Source organism: Hemitrygon akajei, chromosome 11 (assembly GCF_048418815.1).
Source record: "Hemitrygon akajei chromosome 11, sHemAka1.3, whole genome shotgun sequence".
Lineage (NCBI taxonomy): Eukaryota > Metazoa > Chordata > Chondrichthyes > Myliobatiformes > Dasyatidae > Hemitrygon > Hemitrygon akajei.
In genome coordinates this window covers 24,461,562-24,478,018 of record NC_133134.1, presented here as the reverse complement: position 1 = coordinate 24,478,018, position 16,457 = coordinate 24,461,562, and the positions used below count along the sequence as shown (strand labels likewise).

Below are 16,457 nucleotides of genomic sequence, written 5' to 3'. Positions count from 1 at the left end.
TTTTACAGCTTTGCTTTATGATCACTGAGTGCCAGAATTAGTGGTAAAACTTGAGGATCCTGGACGGCCTGAGCCAGAAAGATGTACGGTACATCCTAGTACAGTGAGGTTAACAAAATGCTGCAGCAGTTGCAATTGGAAGGCCCCACTTGGAACGTTCAGAACTCAGCACTATGTTTTACAAAGAGAAAAGCCAAACAATTTCATGCCTAATTGATATGCACTACACATATAAAGAGTAGATTCAAAAAAACATTCTGGAGAAATCTGAACATAAAGTACAGTGTCCTATACAAGACACTTAAGGCCCATTCTGTATATTGACAAATTTCAATTTGTCAATAACCTTCCAAGATTTTATTGAAATTATTCCTGTTATGATACTACCACAAAACTTATCAGGGAACTTTATTTCTGAGATTCAAGAAAGAAAGATTTTTTTAGTTACAAACCGGTTCCTCAGATTATCATCTACATCTTCTCTCTTGCTTAGCAGCCGGTCCTGGTGTAAATCAAGCATCGTCATAATCTGTTCTGGCCAGTTGAAGACCTGACTATTCAGCTTCAAATCATCATCTTTAATATACAGACAAAAGGAAACAATCAGAAAGGATTATCCAAACCACCTAGCTCATTATAAATCACGTAACAGCGCTGTTACTGCCACAGAATGAAGGATTTCAACATCTCTATTTTGCTTTTGGAGTGAAGTAACCATTGTGCAGATTAATATGTTGGCATCACGTTCTGCATCTTTTCATGATATTATATTTGAATTAGAAATGAGAGAGAACTTTCCATTCTTCAAATACTGAAACATGATCATTAACACCCACTTGTGCAGCCAAGTGAACTTCAATAATTCATAAAGGAACTTATTCAGGCTTGCAATATGCAGAGCATTTGGAAACGCATCCATGTAACTGAGCAGAACAAGGATTAAGAAAGGCAATGCAGCCCAATGTAAGTTGCTGCAGGTGGGAAGGAAGAAGAACTTAACTACCTTCTTTCACCCATCTTATCAACACCTTCATCCTAACAATCTTTACCGCCTTTCTTCTTTCTTAATTATCTCCACCTTTTCCCAGTTCTGACGGAATTTCAAATATTAATGTTATTTCGCTCTGCAAAGACGTTGTTGAAATTGTTGCTTATGGAGTCTTTTAAGGTTTGATACAAAACACATATTGTCCAGTTATTGGACAATGGCAATCAAAAGGCCATTTTGATGGACAAACAAAGCAACAGAATCTTCTGGAGCAACATGCATGAAATGCTGGAGGAACTTGGAAGATCAGACAGTACCTATAAAGAGGAACACACACAAAGTGCTGGAGGAATCTAGCAGAGCAGGCAGCATCTATGGAAAAGAGTACAGTCAACGTTTCGAGCTGAGACCCTTCAGCAGGACTTGTGCTAAAAAGGGACTTGGCCCAAGCGGTCATTGTTTCGTCTTTTCCACTGATGCAGCCTGACCGGCTGTATTCCTCCAGCATTTTCTGTCTGTTGCCCTGGATCTCCAGCATCAGCAGAACCTCTTGTATTTAGAATCCACTGTATTTCCCTGCCTTGTTTCATTAATTTTGATCTACATTATGATGAAGTAAAGGGCTGTATATATTCCAAAACATCTTGATCTAAATATAAAAAAGTCAGGCAATAACCATGCCAACATTCCCATGCTTGGAACAGATGACCAGTGTGTGACAAGTTTGGGAACTATTTCAACTTCCTTTTATAGTCCTGAAAATGAGCAATAACTTTTCAATGAAAGAATTAATAAAATTAGGGTCAAAGGGTATTGAGTAGCTCTGAGCAATAAATTAAGAATGGACGATTTAACAAAAAAAACCAAAACTTAAATCTGACCCAATACATTTAGGAATATTATGAGTACTTTTATTGTTTGTACAATTTTTTCTGCATTTTGGGTGTTTGACTGTTTTTTTTCTATTGCAGGGGTTTCCAACTTGGAGTCTACTGACCCCTCGGTTAATGATTAGGCATAAAAAAGTTGGGAACCCCTGTTCTATTGAGTTTCTTTGCTTTGTGGCTGCCAGTAAGGTGACAAATATCAAGGTTGCATATAGTATACATACTTTAATAACAAATGTACTTTGAACTTTTGTAGATGTTTCCTTTTGGTGCTAATGAAGCCAACTCGCATACTTTGCATTTAGATCCAGTAAAGGAATTGGTTAATCTAAAAGCTGATGAAGTAAATGTGGAATACAACCACAAATACTGGAAATATTCTGCTGGAAAGACTGCATCTGCAGAGAGGGAAGCAAGAGAGAAAATTTGGAGATAGATCAGCTTCAAAGTACAGAGAAAGATGGGGATGGAAAGCAGGAGGACCACATGTGAAAAGGAGTAGTAAAGTCAATACTGTATTGAAGAAAGAGTCATTCTAAACAGAGAAGGACAAATTAAGTCTGAAATTATCAGAGGAAACAAAACAATAAATGCTGGAAATGTGAGATAAATAAACTGTCTTTACCCATCATCTGAAATAATCATATTTAAGTTTTGAATGTTTATAATAGGTTGAAAAGAAAAGTGAGTGTTGTTCATTTAGCTTAAATAAACTCAAAATCTTGATTAAGAAATTGTGATATGGCTTAGGGAAATGTGAAGATCTATTAGTAGGTTGAAATTTCTATTCAAAGTTCTGACACATTAGAGACCAAGCTTCTGCACATAAATTAATTTAACAAAATTATGGTTAAAAACATGATGTTTCTATGTAACTTTCAAAGTTAACTAAAGTTAAATGTAGGGAGGAACATTTCCAGTCTTCAAATTCAATGTGGAGCTGCCTCATCAATCTAACTGCCATTAGCTATGAGGTGACTGATACATGGATCCTCATTGCTTTATCTCTCAGTATTTCCACTGATAAGTTTTTAGTGAACACATTGAATTGGCAAAAGAAAATGGAACTGAAGAAATCAAAACAGTATATATACAAATTGAAAGGATGTCTATAATTGCAAATCAAACTTGAAAATCTATCTTGCTGACCTGACAGCGTGGCATAGTCTAGCAAAAAGTTCAGCCTGTCTGCTGCTTCAAAGATTTCTTCTTTTAGTTTCACAACAAGGATGTCAGTAGCCTTTTTCATGTAAGTGTCAAGTTCCACAAGTTCTTCTGTGCTCTCAGGTACTTCACTAATCCGATCAGATATTTCCTCATACTGCTGACAAATACTAGAGAAAAAGAAACACGCATCTGTACATTGCCTTTGAGACTCGGAATGCATACTGCAGATACAGGGATTATAGACCAATAATTCCAAAGTAATCAGACACCATCAACAACAGGAAGGTAATCTTCCAGTCCTCTTTCAGCAGTGAATACGCCTTAAACCACTTGTCCTGAAGTAAGTGTTTGAGCTGTAGTTAGGTATTATGTTGCTTTGATCTCTGATAGTTTCAGTGTTATTATTAAGATTAGGGCTGAATGCAGTTTAGATTTAGATTAAGGTTTCTCTTGAAACAGAAGATTATTAGACCTCACCAAAGGCACATGGAAATAACTTCAACATCAGTCAAGGGGAAACCCAAATAGAGGACAGAAAGTACTAGAACTGCTCAGCATATTGAGTCCTCATCCTAATAACATTAATTCTGTTTCTCTTTTTACAGACATTGCCTGACCTGCTGAGTATCGCTTTATTAATTTATTGAGATACAGCACGGAATAGGCCCTTAAGCCCATTTGAGCCAAGCTGTCCAGCAATCCTCTGATTCACAGGACAATTTACAATGACCAACTAACCTACCTACTAACTGGTGCATCTTGGGATTGTGGGAGGAAAGCAGAGCACCCAGAGGAAACCCACGCGGTCACAGGGAGAACACACAAACTCCTTACAGACAGTGGTGGGAATTGAACCCGGTTCTGTACTATAAAGCGATGTGCTAACCACTGCACTGTACGTAAGTAATATAAAACAATGAGGTTTAGTGTACAAACTCTTAGCATTCATTCAATGCAGTATGCACTCTGCTCAAAAAGTTGGCATGAGGAAGTATCCTTTTCCAAATATAAATGAATTGCATTCTATAAAATGTTCTACTCTGGCAGCTTAGCTTATTTTTTCCGAAGAAAGGTTCTCGACAACTACTTTAAAATATAACCAGTCTTAAGATAGCATCTCTGGAGTTTTACAGCATCTTATTTCTCTGCAGGTTGTTTGATGCCTCGAGAGTCCACTGATGTCTGATTTTCAGCACAGATAATTACATGGCTATAACTCTTCAGCTGGAATCAGCAGCACCTCGGAAGCCACTTGCGAACTTCAACAGCATTGATTAGAGCACATTTTTTCACATGCACACTTCCTGCTTCTCGGTGCTAACCCCAAGAAACAGCACCGATTTCCTAACAAGTACTGAAAATGGCACACCTTTCAATTTACCTCGAGTTTAGTTTCCGATTTTCCTGCACCACAGACTCAGATAAAGTCTGCTTCAGTTTTCTGGCACGAGCACACAGGTCTGCATTCAGGCCGACGACATCAAGACAAAACATTGCGAGTGGGACAGTAACGTGCATAAGGGCAATTTCATTGCACAGTTTCTGCAAGCTGTCTATTTTCTGGGAGTGAAGAGCAGTGGGTTAGCAAAGATTCAGCAAACAACAGATATTACAACAAACTAATCTTTAACCTCTTCTATGCAATACTTCCCCAGTGCAAGCAGTATAGGAAACTTCTGGTTGAAAAGCACTGGCTTCAAAATGTTTCCTAGTCAAATTGATAAGTCTCTCAATTATTTCATCAAGTTAAAAATATTCATTATGTAAGATTTACAGTGACATAAATTGATGAGGTTCCATCAGAGTACAAATTATTAGCATTAATTTAATGCAGTATGCATATTCCTACTTAATTTTTCACTGCCTAAAGAAAAGTTTAGCCCATTATTTTTTCTGAATTGAGCCCATATTCTCAGAGTGTGTCTGAAAACCGGATTAACAATTGATTTAAGCAAATGGCAAGGAAGTGCAGCTCCAAGAAGAGTGGAGATGGAGAGATTCTTATTGGAACTCAACCCCATTGCCACCCCTATTGGGCAGTCAGACCGATTATAAAAGTAAGACCAAAAAATAAGAGAACATATGTTGGCTGCCCAGTAATATAAATGAAAATTGGGCAAGGCCATACCACCTACCCTTTTAGGTTTTTGAAGATGAGCTTTATTTAGTCTGGGATGTTTGCCCTTCCACAGATAAGATGAAATAATAGAATCTAACAAGTCAAAAAAAAAAAGCTTTTGAAATAAAAATGTCTTTTGCCTCTCTTTTGGCCAGACGTGCAGTCCTTCTTAGGTGGAGAGATGCTGCCCCACCCACCCACGTTCAATGGTTTTGAGATATTATGTCCTGCTTAGACCGTGAAAAGATTCATTATTCACTTCTTAATTCAGATATAAAGTTCCAAAAGGTGTGGGGACCTTTTCTTGAATATTTTCATAATTCTCATTTAGATTAATGGTGCATCCCTCCCTTTTTTCTTCTGCATTTAAATCCCTTACTTCCAGCTTATGGTTAAGATTTATGTTTTTTTTTAAAAATGTGTAAACATATTATAGTTTAGGTAGTAGGCAATATTCCTACTTTTTATAAATACAGCTCTGTGGTGATATAGTTCCAATTAACTTTTTTATATATCTTAAGGTTGGCTTGGAGTTGGATAGTGGGAGGGTTGGGTGGTAACTAACTTCATACGATTCTCTTATGCATGCTTTGCTTAATTGTTATGAATTGTACTTTGATGTGTTTGTTTTGCACTGTATAAACCTTTTTTATTGTTTTTTTTGTTTTGTTGCACTGTAAAAACTCATTAAAAAATTAAAATAAGATTAAAAAATAAGTGGAATATTTGTAATGTGCTGTAGATGTCTATGTTCTATGAGAAGAGAATACAACATCACTTTATTATGAAGCACAGCATGAAATAAAACATATTTTACATTCCCCTCAGTTATTTTTTGGGTACTGCTCATAATTGCTGCACCTGCACAGCAAGTTTCTAAGCCATACCTTTTCTTCCTTGGGCACGGAGACCAAAGCTGCAGACTCTTTAAGTGGGATGAACAAATCACCGGACAATTTCAGCAAGACTTTCTTACTCTTATGCATCAATATTACTCCTCCTTACAAAAGTAAACTCTTGACCTGCCTTCCCAACCATTTGCTGAATCACCTCGTTAAACTGATGGTAAATAGGTAATTTCCTAATTATCCACCATTTGACATAGCTTGAACAATTTATTATTACGCTGGAACAAGGAGCATCCAGCATAATAATAGACCAAGTACTACAGGTGTTTTTTTTATTATAGGTGTTTTTTTAAATGTAGAGCCATTATACTGAATCATCGTATTGGTTTATCAAACTATTGTGCATATGTTATTGTTTTAAGCCTGTTCCGAAGACGGGACGATTTCACCAAATGCAAAATAAAAATGCAAAATTTATTTAATGTAACTGCTGGTATAGGGATACAAGTCTTCTAAGAATCTGGCTTAAACCAATTGATAGCTACGGGCTGGTGCCATTCGCATGTAATAACCCTGTTTCACAGTGAAGTGTATTGTGTTCTGTTACAGTGAACTTACTAGTGGGGTAACTAATAAAACACAATATACTTGGAGCATAATGCAATACACGACAGAACACAATAACAATGATGTTGCTGGAATTTCAGGACCTAAGGTTCAATAGGTTGGGACTTTATTCCCTGGAGAACGGGAAAATGAAGGGAGATTTTATCAAGGGGTATAATTAAGGTGAATACATGCAGGCTTTTTGAGTGAGGTTAGAATAGAGGTCATAGGTTTAGAAAGTGAAATATTTAAAGGGAATCTGAGGGGTAACTGCTTCACTTAGAGGATGGTGTGAGTTTGGAACGAGCTGTCAGTGGAAGTAGTAGAGGGTTTAAGAGAAGTTTGGGTGGGTACGTAGATGAGAGGGTTGTGGGGGGTTATGGTCTGGGTGCAGGTAGAAGGCTAGGTTAGCATAGATTAGGTGGGCTGAAGGGACTACTTCTGGGCTGTAGTATTCTACAAATAAAGTTACAGTGAAATGAAGTTTGGACTCACGTTCCTCATTAATATGTACTATATGAAAGACAGAAGCAACAAGTATAATATAACAAAAGCCAATGACACACCTTTATCAGCAAGATGTCTAAAGTGTGTTCTGAAATAACTTCAAAAAAGTAGCAGAGATTTTTTTTTAAAAAGTACTCTCTTTGTTTCTGAAATAAATCAGGATTTACAATTTTTCAAGTATACCTATGGATCTACTTCGAGAGTTATGTCAAAGTTGGTAGGGTACTTACCTTTATGAATGCTTCCATTGAATGTTTCTCTGACAAAAATGTAGCAATTTCTTGTTCTGCCTTATTGTTCAAAAGATCAGTATATATTTTATACACATTTAGATAGCTAAACAAAAGAGAAAATGATGAAGTTACTTGCAAAACATATCTTGAACTTGACATATTTTGATACGGACCTCTAAAAGAAAGCAAATTAAATTTACATTTTATGCAAGTCTTACTAGCCACCAGGGAAAAGTTGCACAAAACAGGATTATGTCAGTTTGATTTCACCCCTGTGTAAGTCCTGAGAATTTCAAAACCAGACTCTGCAAGGAAGATTTTAGCTCAAAAGCCAGGAGGGAACCTAAGACTGTTCTGTAGGTTAGAAAACAGGATATCTTGAGTATCCAAAAAAATCCTGTACATCCTTACTTTTTTCCCTGTGGAATGTGTGGCAATCATAACCCTTCTAAGTTAATCGCCTTGGATAAGGGTTGCTGTGATTGCATTCCTACAATATGGGGCATTGATGGGCGAGCTTGGTGTATGTGGTGTTTGTCAGAGTTTGTTGTGAATGGGAACACAATAAGTCTCATCATATAGAAGAATTAGGATATCAGCACTGATTCAATGGGCCAAGTGTTGGCGCGTAGCCCAGTGGTTAAGGTGTTGGTCTAGTGATCTGAAGGTAGCTAGTTCGAGCCTCAGCTAAGACAGCGTGCGTGTTGTGTCCTCGAACAAGGCACTTAACCCCACATTGCTCTGTGACAACACTGGTGCCAAGCTGTATTGGCCCTTGCCCTTCCCTTGGAAAACATCAGTGGCATGGAGACTAACAGCATGGGCAACTGCCAGTCTCCCATACAACCCTGCCCAGGCCTGCGCCCTGGAAACTTTCCAAAGCGCAAATCCATGGTCTCTCGAGACTAACGGATGCCTATATTATACGATGGGCCAATGTCTCTTCTGTAACAACTGATATATCTGGAAATCAGGCATTTCCCATTCAACTGAAGAAGGAGCTACTTTTGTCTGCTTAACCTCTTTCCTTCCCATCACCCAAAGACCAAAACAATCCTTGCATTTCACTCATAGTTCTTGCATTCTGATCTACTGTATTATATTCACAATGAGACCTTCTCTGCATTGGACTGGGCAGACTGGGTGCCCCTGTGGAGTATCTGCACTCACTCTGCAGGGGTCACCTGAGTTTATTATAGCATACCACTTTCATCCTCAATCCCACTCCTATTCCAACAGGTCTGTCTGCAGCCTCCTCCATTGCTGTAACACGGCAGTGCTTAAACTACAACATCATCTCATCTTCCATCTAGCCACATGACAAACTTTGTAAATGTTAATTTTTCCACCGTGTGATAAGCTACTTCCTTATTGCCTCCCATTATAATTTTTGTCCCTTTCTCCTCATTTGTTTAAAATCTATTGCTAATCAACAGTGCTCACACACCTTAGCACCTAAACTATCTTAACATATCTCCATAGAATCTTTAGAAAACAAAAAAGACCGAATGTGGAATTAAGAACAACACTGGAAGAAAGGTCGAACTGTATTTGTGGAAGCAAACGATGCAAGTTGGTGATTCGCATCGAGACCCTGCATCAGGAGGGAAATGTCTGCCTTGCCAAATTACTCCCTGTGTTCAATTATGAAAACATAAAGATGGAGTTACATTCCCTTGAATTTGGAAGTTTAGCAATAAATTCAATTGTATTTTAATTACTAGCATGTAATTAAATAATCCAAGGACTTGATTACAGTATTTGCTGAGGTGTCATTAGCTCTGATTGGGTTACCCAAAATAAACATTCTTAAAATAGTTAATAGGCCAGTTATGCCTTAAACTAGGAAATAAATATTCACAAGAATAGAGAAGGCGTGGGATTTCCCCTCTTAAAAAGGTCATGGATGCTCAGAGTTTTCAAGGAAGATCACAGATTCTTATTATGCAAAAGCTATGGTATAAAACAAATAAACTTAATAGTATAAAATACAAATAAATTTGTTCCAATCATATAATTTATTACTCCAGAACTCAACATCCTGTTTTCAAACACACAACAATTACATGTAGATTTACCTTTGAGGCCCAATAATATTTACATTAAAAATGTCCATGGTTTTACTGATAATTTCATTGACCAGGGACTCCTCTTCGTGTACTGTACAAAGAATGAGATTTTTGTCTGAAAGATCAGGAAACAATTCACATTCCACCTGTTACAGAAAACCAAAATAAATTAGCAGCAACTGAGTAGCCCTTTGAGAATTTAGGTATTCTCTTCAATGATTAGTATAGCACCTTCAATACCAATATTTATAACCTGATGTGGTGAAGGCATTCAATAGCTGGAAAGATAACAAAAATAAATATCTATCATCCAGCCGCTATGTTACTTAGGAGTACCAATGCTTTAGGTGGCAAATTTTATTAGAAGTTTAAATATACTATGCTCAGGGAACCTAGTCCTCTTGAGCAGCTGGGTTATCCATCGATTAGATAGTGCAGCACCAGGGAGTCTTAGGGGCTTCGTAAATCAAAGAAGAACAAATCTTAGAAGAGTAGATGGCAGAATTTTGAGACATCCAACACTTAGTGCAGAATATTTCCTGAAGAACTCAGAATCAAACATACTCAACATTAATATTATTAGATGTTTTCTATTAACAAAGGATTAAGATTACTAGATACCTTATGAATTCCATTTGCACTGTTCAGAATTGCCAGGTAACATCGATTAATCAGATCCCAACATTCATCCAGGCTCGGTTCAAAAATTATTTTAGGCTCTTCTACTTTCAGTTTGAGTATCATGATTTGTGGCCTAACGTATTGCAACTCATGGAATTCATCCCCAAAATCATTCCCATCCTATCAGAAAAATAGCAGAAGTTCTAATGACAAAAGCCCTTCTGTATTATTAAATACTTTTCAATGAAGTTTATAAAAAAACTTAAGTACAGTATAAAAGTTTACAAGCCTGTTGAAGATTAACAGGGTAGCATTGATTAATATATATATTAATACATGTGTACTGCATGTGTGTGTGCATGTATGTATATATAAAATAAATAAAAATGTTTTTATATATTTACAGGATGTAGGCATCACCAGCTAAGCCAACATTTATTGCCTATCCCCAGTGGCCCTTGAGAAGGTGGTGATGAGCTGCCTTCTTGAACCGCTGCAGTCCCTGAGATGCAGGTACACCCACAGTGCTGTTAGGGAGGGAATTCCATAACCTTGACCCCACAACAATGAAGGAACAGTGATATGTTTCCAAGTCAAATGGCGAATGACTTGGAGGAGGATTTCCAAGTGGTGGTGTTCCCAGGTATCTGCTGTTCTCATCCTTCTAGATGGTAGTGGTCGTGGGTCCGGAAGATGCTGCCTTAGGGAACTTTGGTGTGTTGTTGCAGTGCATCTTGTAGATAATACATCTTCAATCTAGCAAGACATTTCATAAGTACCTATGAAAATAGGACAGCTGACCAAAATCTTGGCTGATAAGATAGGCATTAAAGTTATCTTAGATGAAGAGAGGGAGGTAGAGAGAAGGGTATTCCAAAGCTTAGAGCCTTGGCCATTGATGCAGCAATCAATTTCAGCAGATCAGGAAGATATAAAAAAGAGAGAAGTGGATATTTTAGAGGCCTTCAGGGCTGGGGAGAAATGACTAACAGGAAAGATTAATCTAACAGGGAGTTTACATTAAGGATGAATCAAGTTTTCTTTAAGTGGTATACATTAAACTTTTCATATTGTGTGACATAAATATGACAACATAATTGTGTTTGCCTATGCTAAATAATATTCCTAATGACTGCTAAATATCTCTAATGTTTATTCAGTCAATGACCATTCCTACAATCCTTCATTGATACACATATCAGGTTATTTATGCAACCTCAAGAATCTTAAAAGGCATCTGTAAAATACCTTGTGTACAGTAAAAAATGACAGCAGATCCTCCAAAGACTTGATAACAGCTCCCCTCAGCTGCAGAGACATAACAGAGGCAGCACACGCAAAGAATTCTTTAACTTGCTGAGTAGATTCACAGTCGTTCGGCGGTACTAAATGCATCCATTTTTCTTTGTGAGTCAGGAAAAGAGCAGCGCAGGTTGGGACCCATCTGAAATCACAAACCCAGAAGTTAATTTGTTGCATAGCAAAACATTGTCTTTCTTTCTGAAAATCCAAGAAAGGCAGAGACCGGAAGAAATGATCCATTTTCATATTTGTGACTCATTGAATCATCAGCACCTTTAATCCACCGTTCTTCATTCTATCCAATTTATTGTTTGGGATGCAGGCATTGTGACAAGGCCAGCATTTGTGGTCCATCTCTAAATGACCCTGAACTGAATGGTTTTGCCAGCCGATTTAAAAAGTCAATCTCATGTGTGGGTTTGGAGTTATACATGAGCCTTAGTGATGCAAGATGGGTTATACAGCACACTTGTAGCTTTGTGGTCACCATGACTATGTTGCCTTTAGGTCCCTGGATTGTTGCTTCCAGATCTCTGGAAGTCCAGTCCAATAATTTAACCACTCTACACACAGTAGATCCTTTGGTTCATCAACCAGCAGAGGAAGAGGCTGAGAAGGAATTTGTGTGATGACTATTCTGCAACAAACAATATATCTTAGGTCTCCTCATGGACACACAGAAATATTTCAAGCCACTCAATTTTAATATCTTCAGAGTTCTCTGCAGTGGTTCCATCAAGAACTAATAATCTTGCTTTAGCTGCAGGGTTACAGGTGGGGCTTGGACAGTTGCACAAAGGTCTGAAGTGCAAAATGCAAAGGAGTTCTTTGCACGATGAGCATAAGGCAATGAGGCTCAGTCCAATTATAATGTGAACGTTGTCCTGCTTCATATTGTGGCTAATCAGACTTGTGACAGAAAGCATAGCAAGCTGTGAGTATAATATTGATCTTACTATTTCGCTGCCATGAAAAGCAGGGGCTACCAAAACCCTTCAAAACAACAATATAGACAGAAGGAGCAGAATCATTATCTGAAATTAACAAAGTACCACTTTGTCACAAAAGCTCTCTAAGGTTCAGAAGACTGTCTGATTGGATGAGGTGCTTCTGCATTGGAGGTAACAGTATATTTGCAAATAGAATGGAGGAAGCCTCTACTTGTAATGCTCTTTATATTATCTGATAACTATATCTTCATCTAAAATAAAATGAATAAAGTTGGGGGCAGTGGTTAGCACAACTCTTTACAGTGCCACTGACCTGGGTTCAATTCCTGCCACGGTCTGTAAGGAGTATGTACATTCTCCCCTTGACAGTGTAGGTTTCATCCGGGTGATCCAGTTTCCTCCCACAATCCAAAGATGCACCAGTTAGTAGGTTAATTACCCCATGATTAGCTTAGCGTTAAATTGGGGGTTTCTAGGCCTAAGGCTTGAAGGATCAAAAGGACCTTCTCCTCGCTGTATCTCAATAAATAAATAAATAAATAAATAGATAGATAGATAGATAGATAGATAGATAGATAGATAGATAGATAAATAAATAAATAAATAAATAAATAACATATTGGATGCGATTACAGAGCTTCAATATGCTTTTGAATACACAACATATAATATACTGACATGCTTTCAAGAGTATTACGAGCCTCCGCACAGTGCTTCCTGACAAGAGCTTCAAATTCCTGAGGAAGCAGAGGAAGATCATCCATGCTTATTTCCTTCACTCGGACAAATCGCAAATCATCAAACCTGTAAGCAATAAAGATAGATTGAATTGTACCCACCTGTTACTATTTATTGTTTGATACTCTGTCAGATAATTAGAAAATATTTAATGCAAGTTTATTTCCTGCCTATCAATTATAATTGCTGTGGTGGTTCTTATAACATGCTGCAAAATGATCTCAGCACTGAATGAGGGCTTTAATATTTAAACACCTCTGGCAGATTAAGTTTGGCTTCTGAAGTTCCTTAGCAGACAACATCCAACGAGCTGGGTTATTTGTAAAGACTTGACACATAAAACCATATTTTATTATGCTGTTAAAAAAAACAGATTTTGTAAGACCACAGCAATTCTGATTTGAAAAATCTGATCAATTTTAAAAGTTTACTTTAATCTAATATTAACAGTTTTACATTAAATTATGTTATCAGCCACAGGATAAGAACATTAAAAATAAATAGCATACATAAAGTGTTACAGCATTCAGAGAACAAATGACAAATTACTTTATAAATACTATTATGACCATATATAACATTAAATTTAACTAAAGCATGGGCTAAAATGCATTTGTATTACCTGAATGCTACAAGTTAATATATGTCAAGTCAAGATTATTGTCATTTATCTACATACAGTGCCTATAAAATGTATTCACCCCCCTCCCCTGGAAGTTTTCATGTTTTATTGTTTTACAACATTGAATCACAGTGGATTTAATTTGGCTTTTTCGACACTGATCAACAGAAAAAAAGATTATTTCAAGATAAAGTGAAAACAGAACTCTGCAAAGTAATCTAAATCCATTACAAATATTAAACACAAAATAATCGATTGCATAAGTATTCACCCCCTTTAATATGACACACCAAATCATCACTGGTGGAGCTAATGATCTTAGAAGTTACATCGTTAGTTAAAAGGAGATCACCTATGTGTAGTCAAGGTGTTTCAATTGATTGCAGTAAAAACACACCTGTATCTGGAAGGTCCAACTACCGGTGAGTCAGTATCCTGGCAAAAATTACACCATGAAGACAAAAGAACACTCCAAGCAACTGTCTGAAAAGGTTATTGAAAAGCACAGGTCAGGAGATGGATACAAGAAAAATTCCACGCCACTGGATATCCCTCGGAGTACAGTTAAGTCAATCATCAAGAAATGTGAAGAATATGGCACAGCTGTAAATCTGCCTAGAGCAGGCCATCCTCAAAAACTGAGTGACCGTGCGAGGAGGGCACTGGTGAGAGACTCCACCAGGAGACCTATGATGTCTCTGGAGGAGTTACAAGCTTCAGTGGCTGAGATGGGAGAGACTGTGCATACAATTGATGTCTGGTTCTTCACTTGTTGCAGTTCTATGGTGGAGTGTCAAAGAAAAAGCCACTGTTGAAAAAGCTCATATGAAATCTTGGCTAGAGTTTGGCAGAAGGCATGTGGGAAACAGCACTGAAATCAGCTGGAAGAAACTATGATCAGTTGTGATCTGATGAAACTAATACTGAGCATTTTGGCCATCAGACTAAACGCTGTTTGCATAAGCCCAAGACAACACATCATAAAAAAACACACCATCCCTACTATAAAGGATGGTGATGGCTGCATCATGCTGTGGGGATAAGACCAGAAGAGATAGGAGCAGAATTAGGCCATTCAGCCCATTGAATCTGCTCCACCATTTCATCATGGCTCATCCTGGATCCCACTCAACCCCATACACCTGCCTTCTCATCATATCCTTTGATGCCCTAGCCAATTAGGAATCATCTTCTGCTTGAAATATACCCATGGACATGGCCTCCACTGCAGTCTGTGGCAGAGCATTCCATAAATTCTCCCTTACCTCTTGTTCTAAAGGGTCGCTCCTCAATTTTTGAAGCTGTGCCCACTAGTTCTGGATACCCCCACCATAGGAAGTATCCTCTCCACATCCCCCCATCTAGTCCTTTCAACATTCAATAGGTCTCAATGAGATCTCCCCTATATTCTTCTAAAATTCCAGTGAGTATAGGCCCAAAGCTGCCAAACGCTCCTCCTATGTTAACCCCTTCATTCCCAGAATCATCCTCGTGAACCTCCTCTGGACTCTCCCCAAAGACAACACATCTGTGAGATATGGGGCCCAAAACTGTTGACAATATTCTAAGTGCGGCCTGAGTAGTGTCTTATAAAGGCTCAGCATTATCTCCTTGTTTTTATATTCTATTCTCCTTGAAATAAATGCCAACATTGCATTTGCCTTCTTTATCACAGACTCAACCTGTAAATTTGCCCTCTGGGAGTCTTGCACGAGGACTCCTAAGTCCCTCTGCACCTCTGATATTCAAAACTTCTCCCCATTTAGATAATAGTCCACACTATTGTTCCTTTTACCAAAATGTATTATCATACATTTCCTAACACTGTATTCCATCTGCCACTTTTTTGCCCATTCTTCCAATTTCTCTAAGTCCTGCTGCAATTGCATTGCTTCCTCAGCACTACCTACCCCTCCACCTATCTTCCTATCATCCGCAAACTTTGCACAAACCCAACAACTAACACAGACAGGGAGACCGTTTTGCTGAACGACGCAGACTGGGAGACCGTTTTGCTGAACACTTACGCTCTGTCCACCAGAGAAAGTAGGATCTCCCAGTGGCCACACATTTTAATTCCACGTCCCATTCCCATTCTGATATGTCTATCCATGGCATCCTCTACTGTCAAGATGAAGCCACACTCAGGTTGGAGGAACAACACCTTATATACCATCTGGGTAGCCTCCAACCTGATGGCATGAACATTGACTTCCCTAACTTCCATTAATGCCCCTCCTCCCCTTCTTATTCCATCCCTGACATATTTAGCTTTTTTGCCCCCCCTCTCTTTTTTTCTCTCTCTCTGCCCATCACTCTGCCTGTTCTCCATCTCCCTCTGGTGCTCCCCTCCCCCTTTCTTTCTCCCTAGGCCTCCCCTCCCATGATCCTTTCCCTTCTCCAGCTCTGTATCCCTTTTGCCAATCACCTTTCCAGCTCTCAGCTTCACCCCACCCCCTTCGGTCTTCTCCTATCATTTCGCATTTCCCCTCCCCCTCCTACTTTTAAATCTCTTACTATCTTTCCTTTTAGTTAGTTCTGACAAAGGGTCTCGGCCCAAAACGTCGACAGTGCTTCTTCCTATAGATGCTGCCTGGCCTGCTGCATTCCACCAGCATTTTGTGTGTGTTGCTTGAATTTCCAGCATCTGCAGATTTCCTCGTGTTTGCTTTTTAAATTCCATTACCTAAATCACTGACAAACAACGTGAAAAGTAGCAGTCCCAATACTGACCCCTGAGGAACACCACTAGTCACCAGGATGCCTCACTGCAGCAGGCCCTGGAAGGCTTGAAAAGGTA

The 16,457-nt window shown here is 38.4% G+C and overlaps 1 protein-coding gene across 1 annotated transcript in view; it reads right to left on the bottom strand.

The window, feature by feature from the left end:
- Positions 1-16,457, bottom strand: part of dnah3 (dynein axonemal heavy chain 3) — a 155,838-nt gene that overhangs the window by 110,040 nt on the left and 29,341 nt on the right. Inside the window, exons 7-14 of the mRNA XM_073060476.1 lie at positions 12,976-13,101; positions 11,294-11,489; positions 10,046-10,225; positions 9,434-9,570; positions 7,353-7,458; positions 4,424-4,602; positions 3,025-3,209; positions 453-576 (exon numbers count right to left, since the gene is read on the bottom strand). Of these exons, the coding sequence (XP_072916577.1) occupies positions 453-576; positions 3,025-3,209; positions 4,424-4,602; positions 7,353-7,458; positions 9,434-9,570; positions 10,046-10,225; positions 11,294-11,489; positions 12,976-13,101 (1,233 nt within the window). The remainder of the gene's footprint in view (positions 1-452; positions 577-3,024; positions 3,210-4,423; positions 4,603-7,352; positions 7,459-9,433; positions 9,571-10,045; positions 10,226-11,293; positions 11,490-12,975; positions 13,102-16,457) is intronic.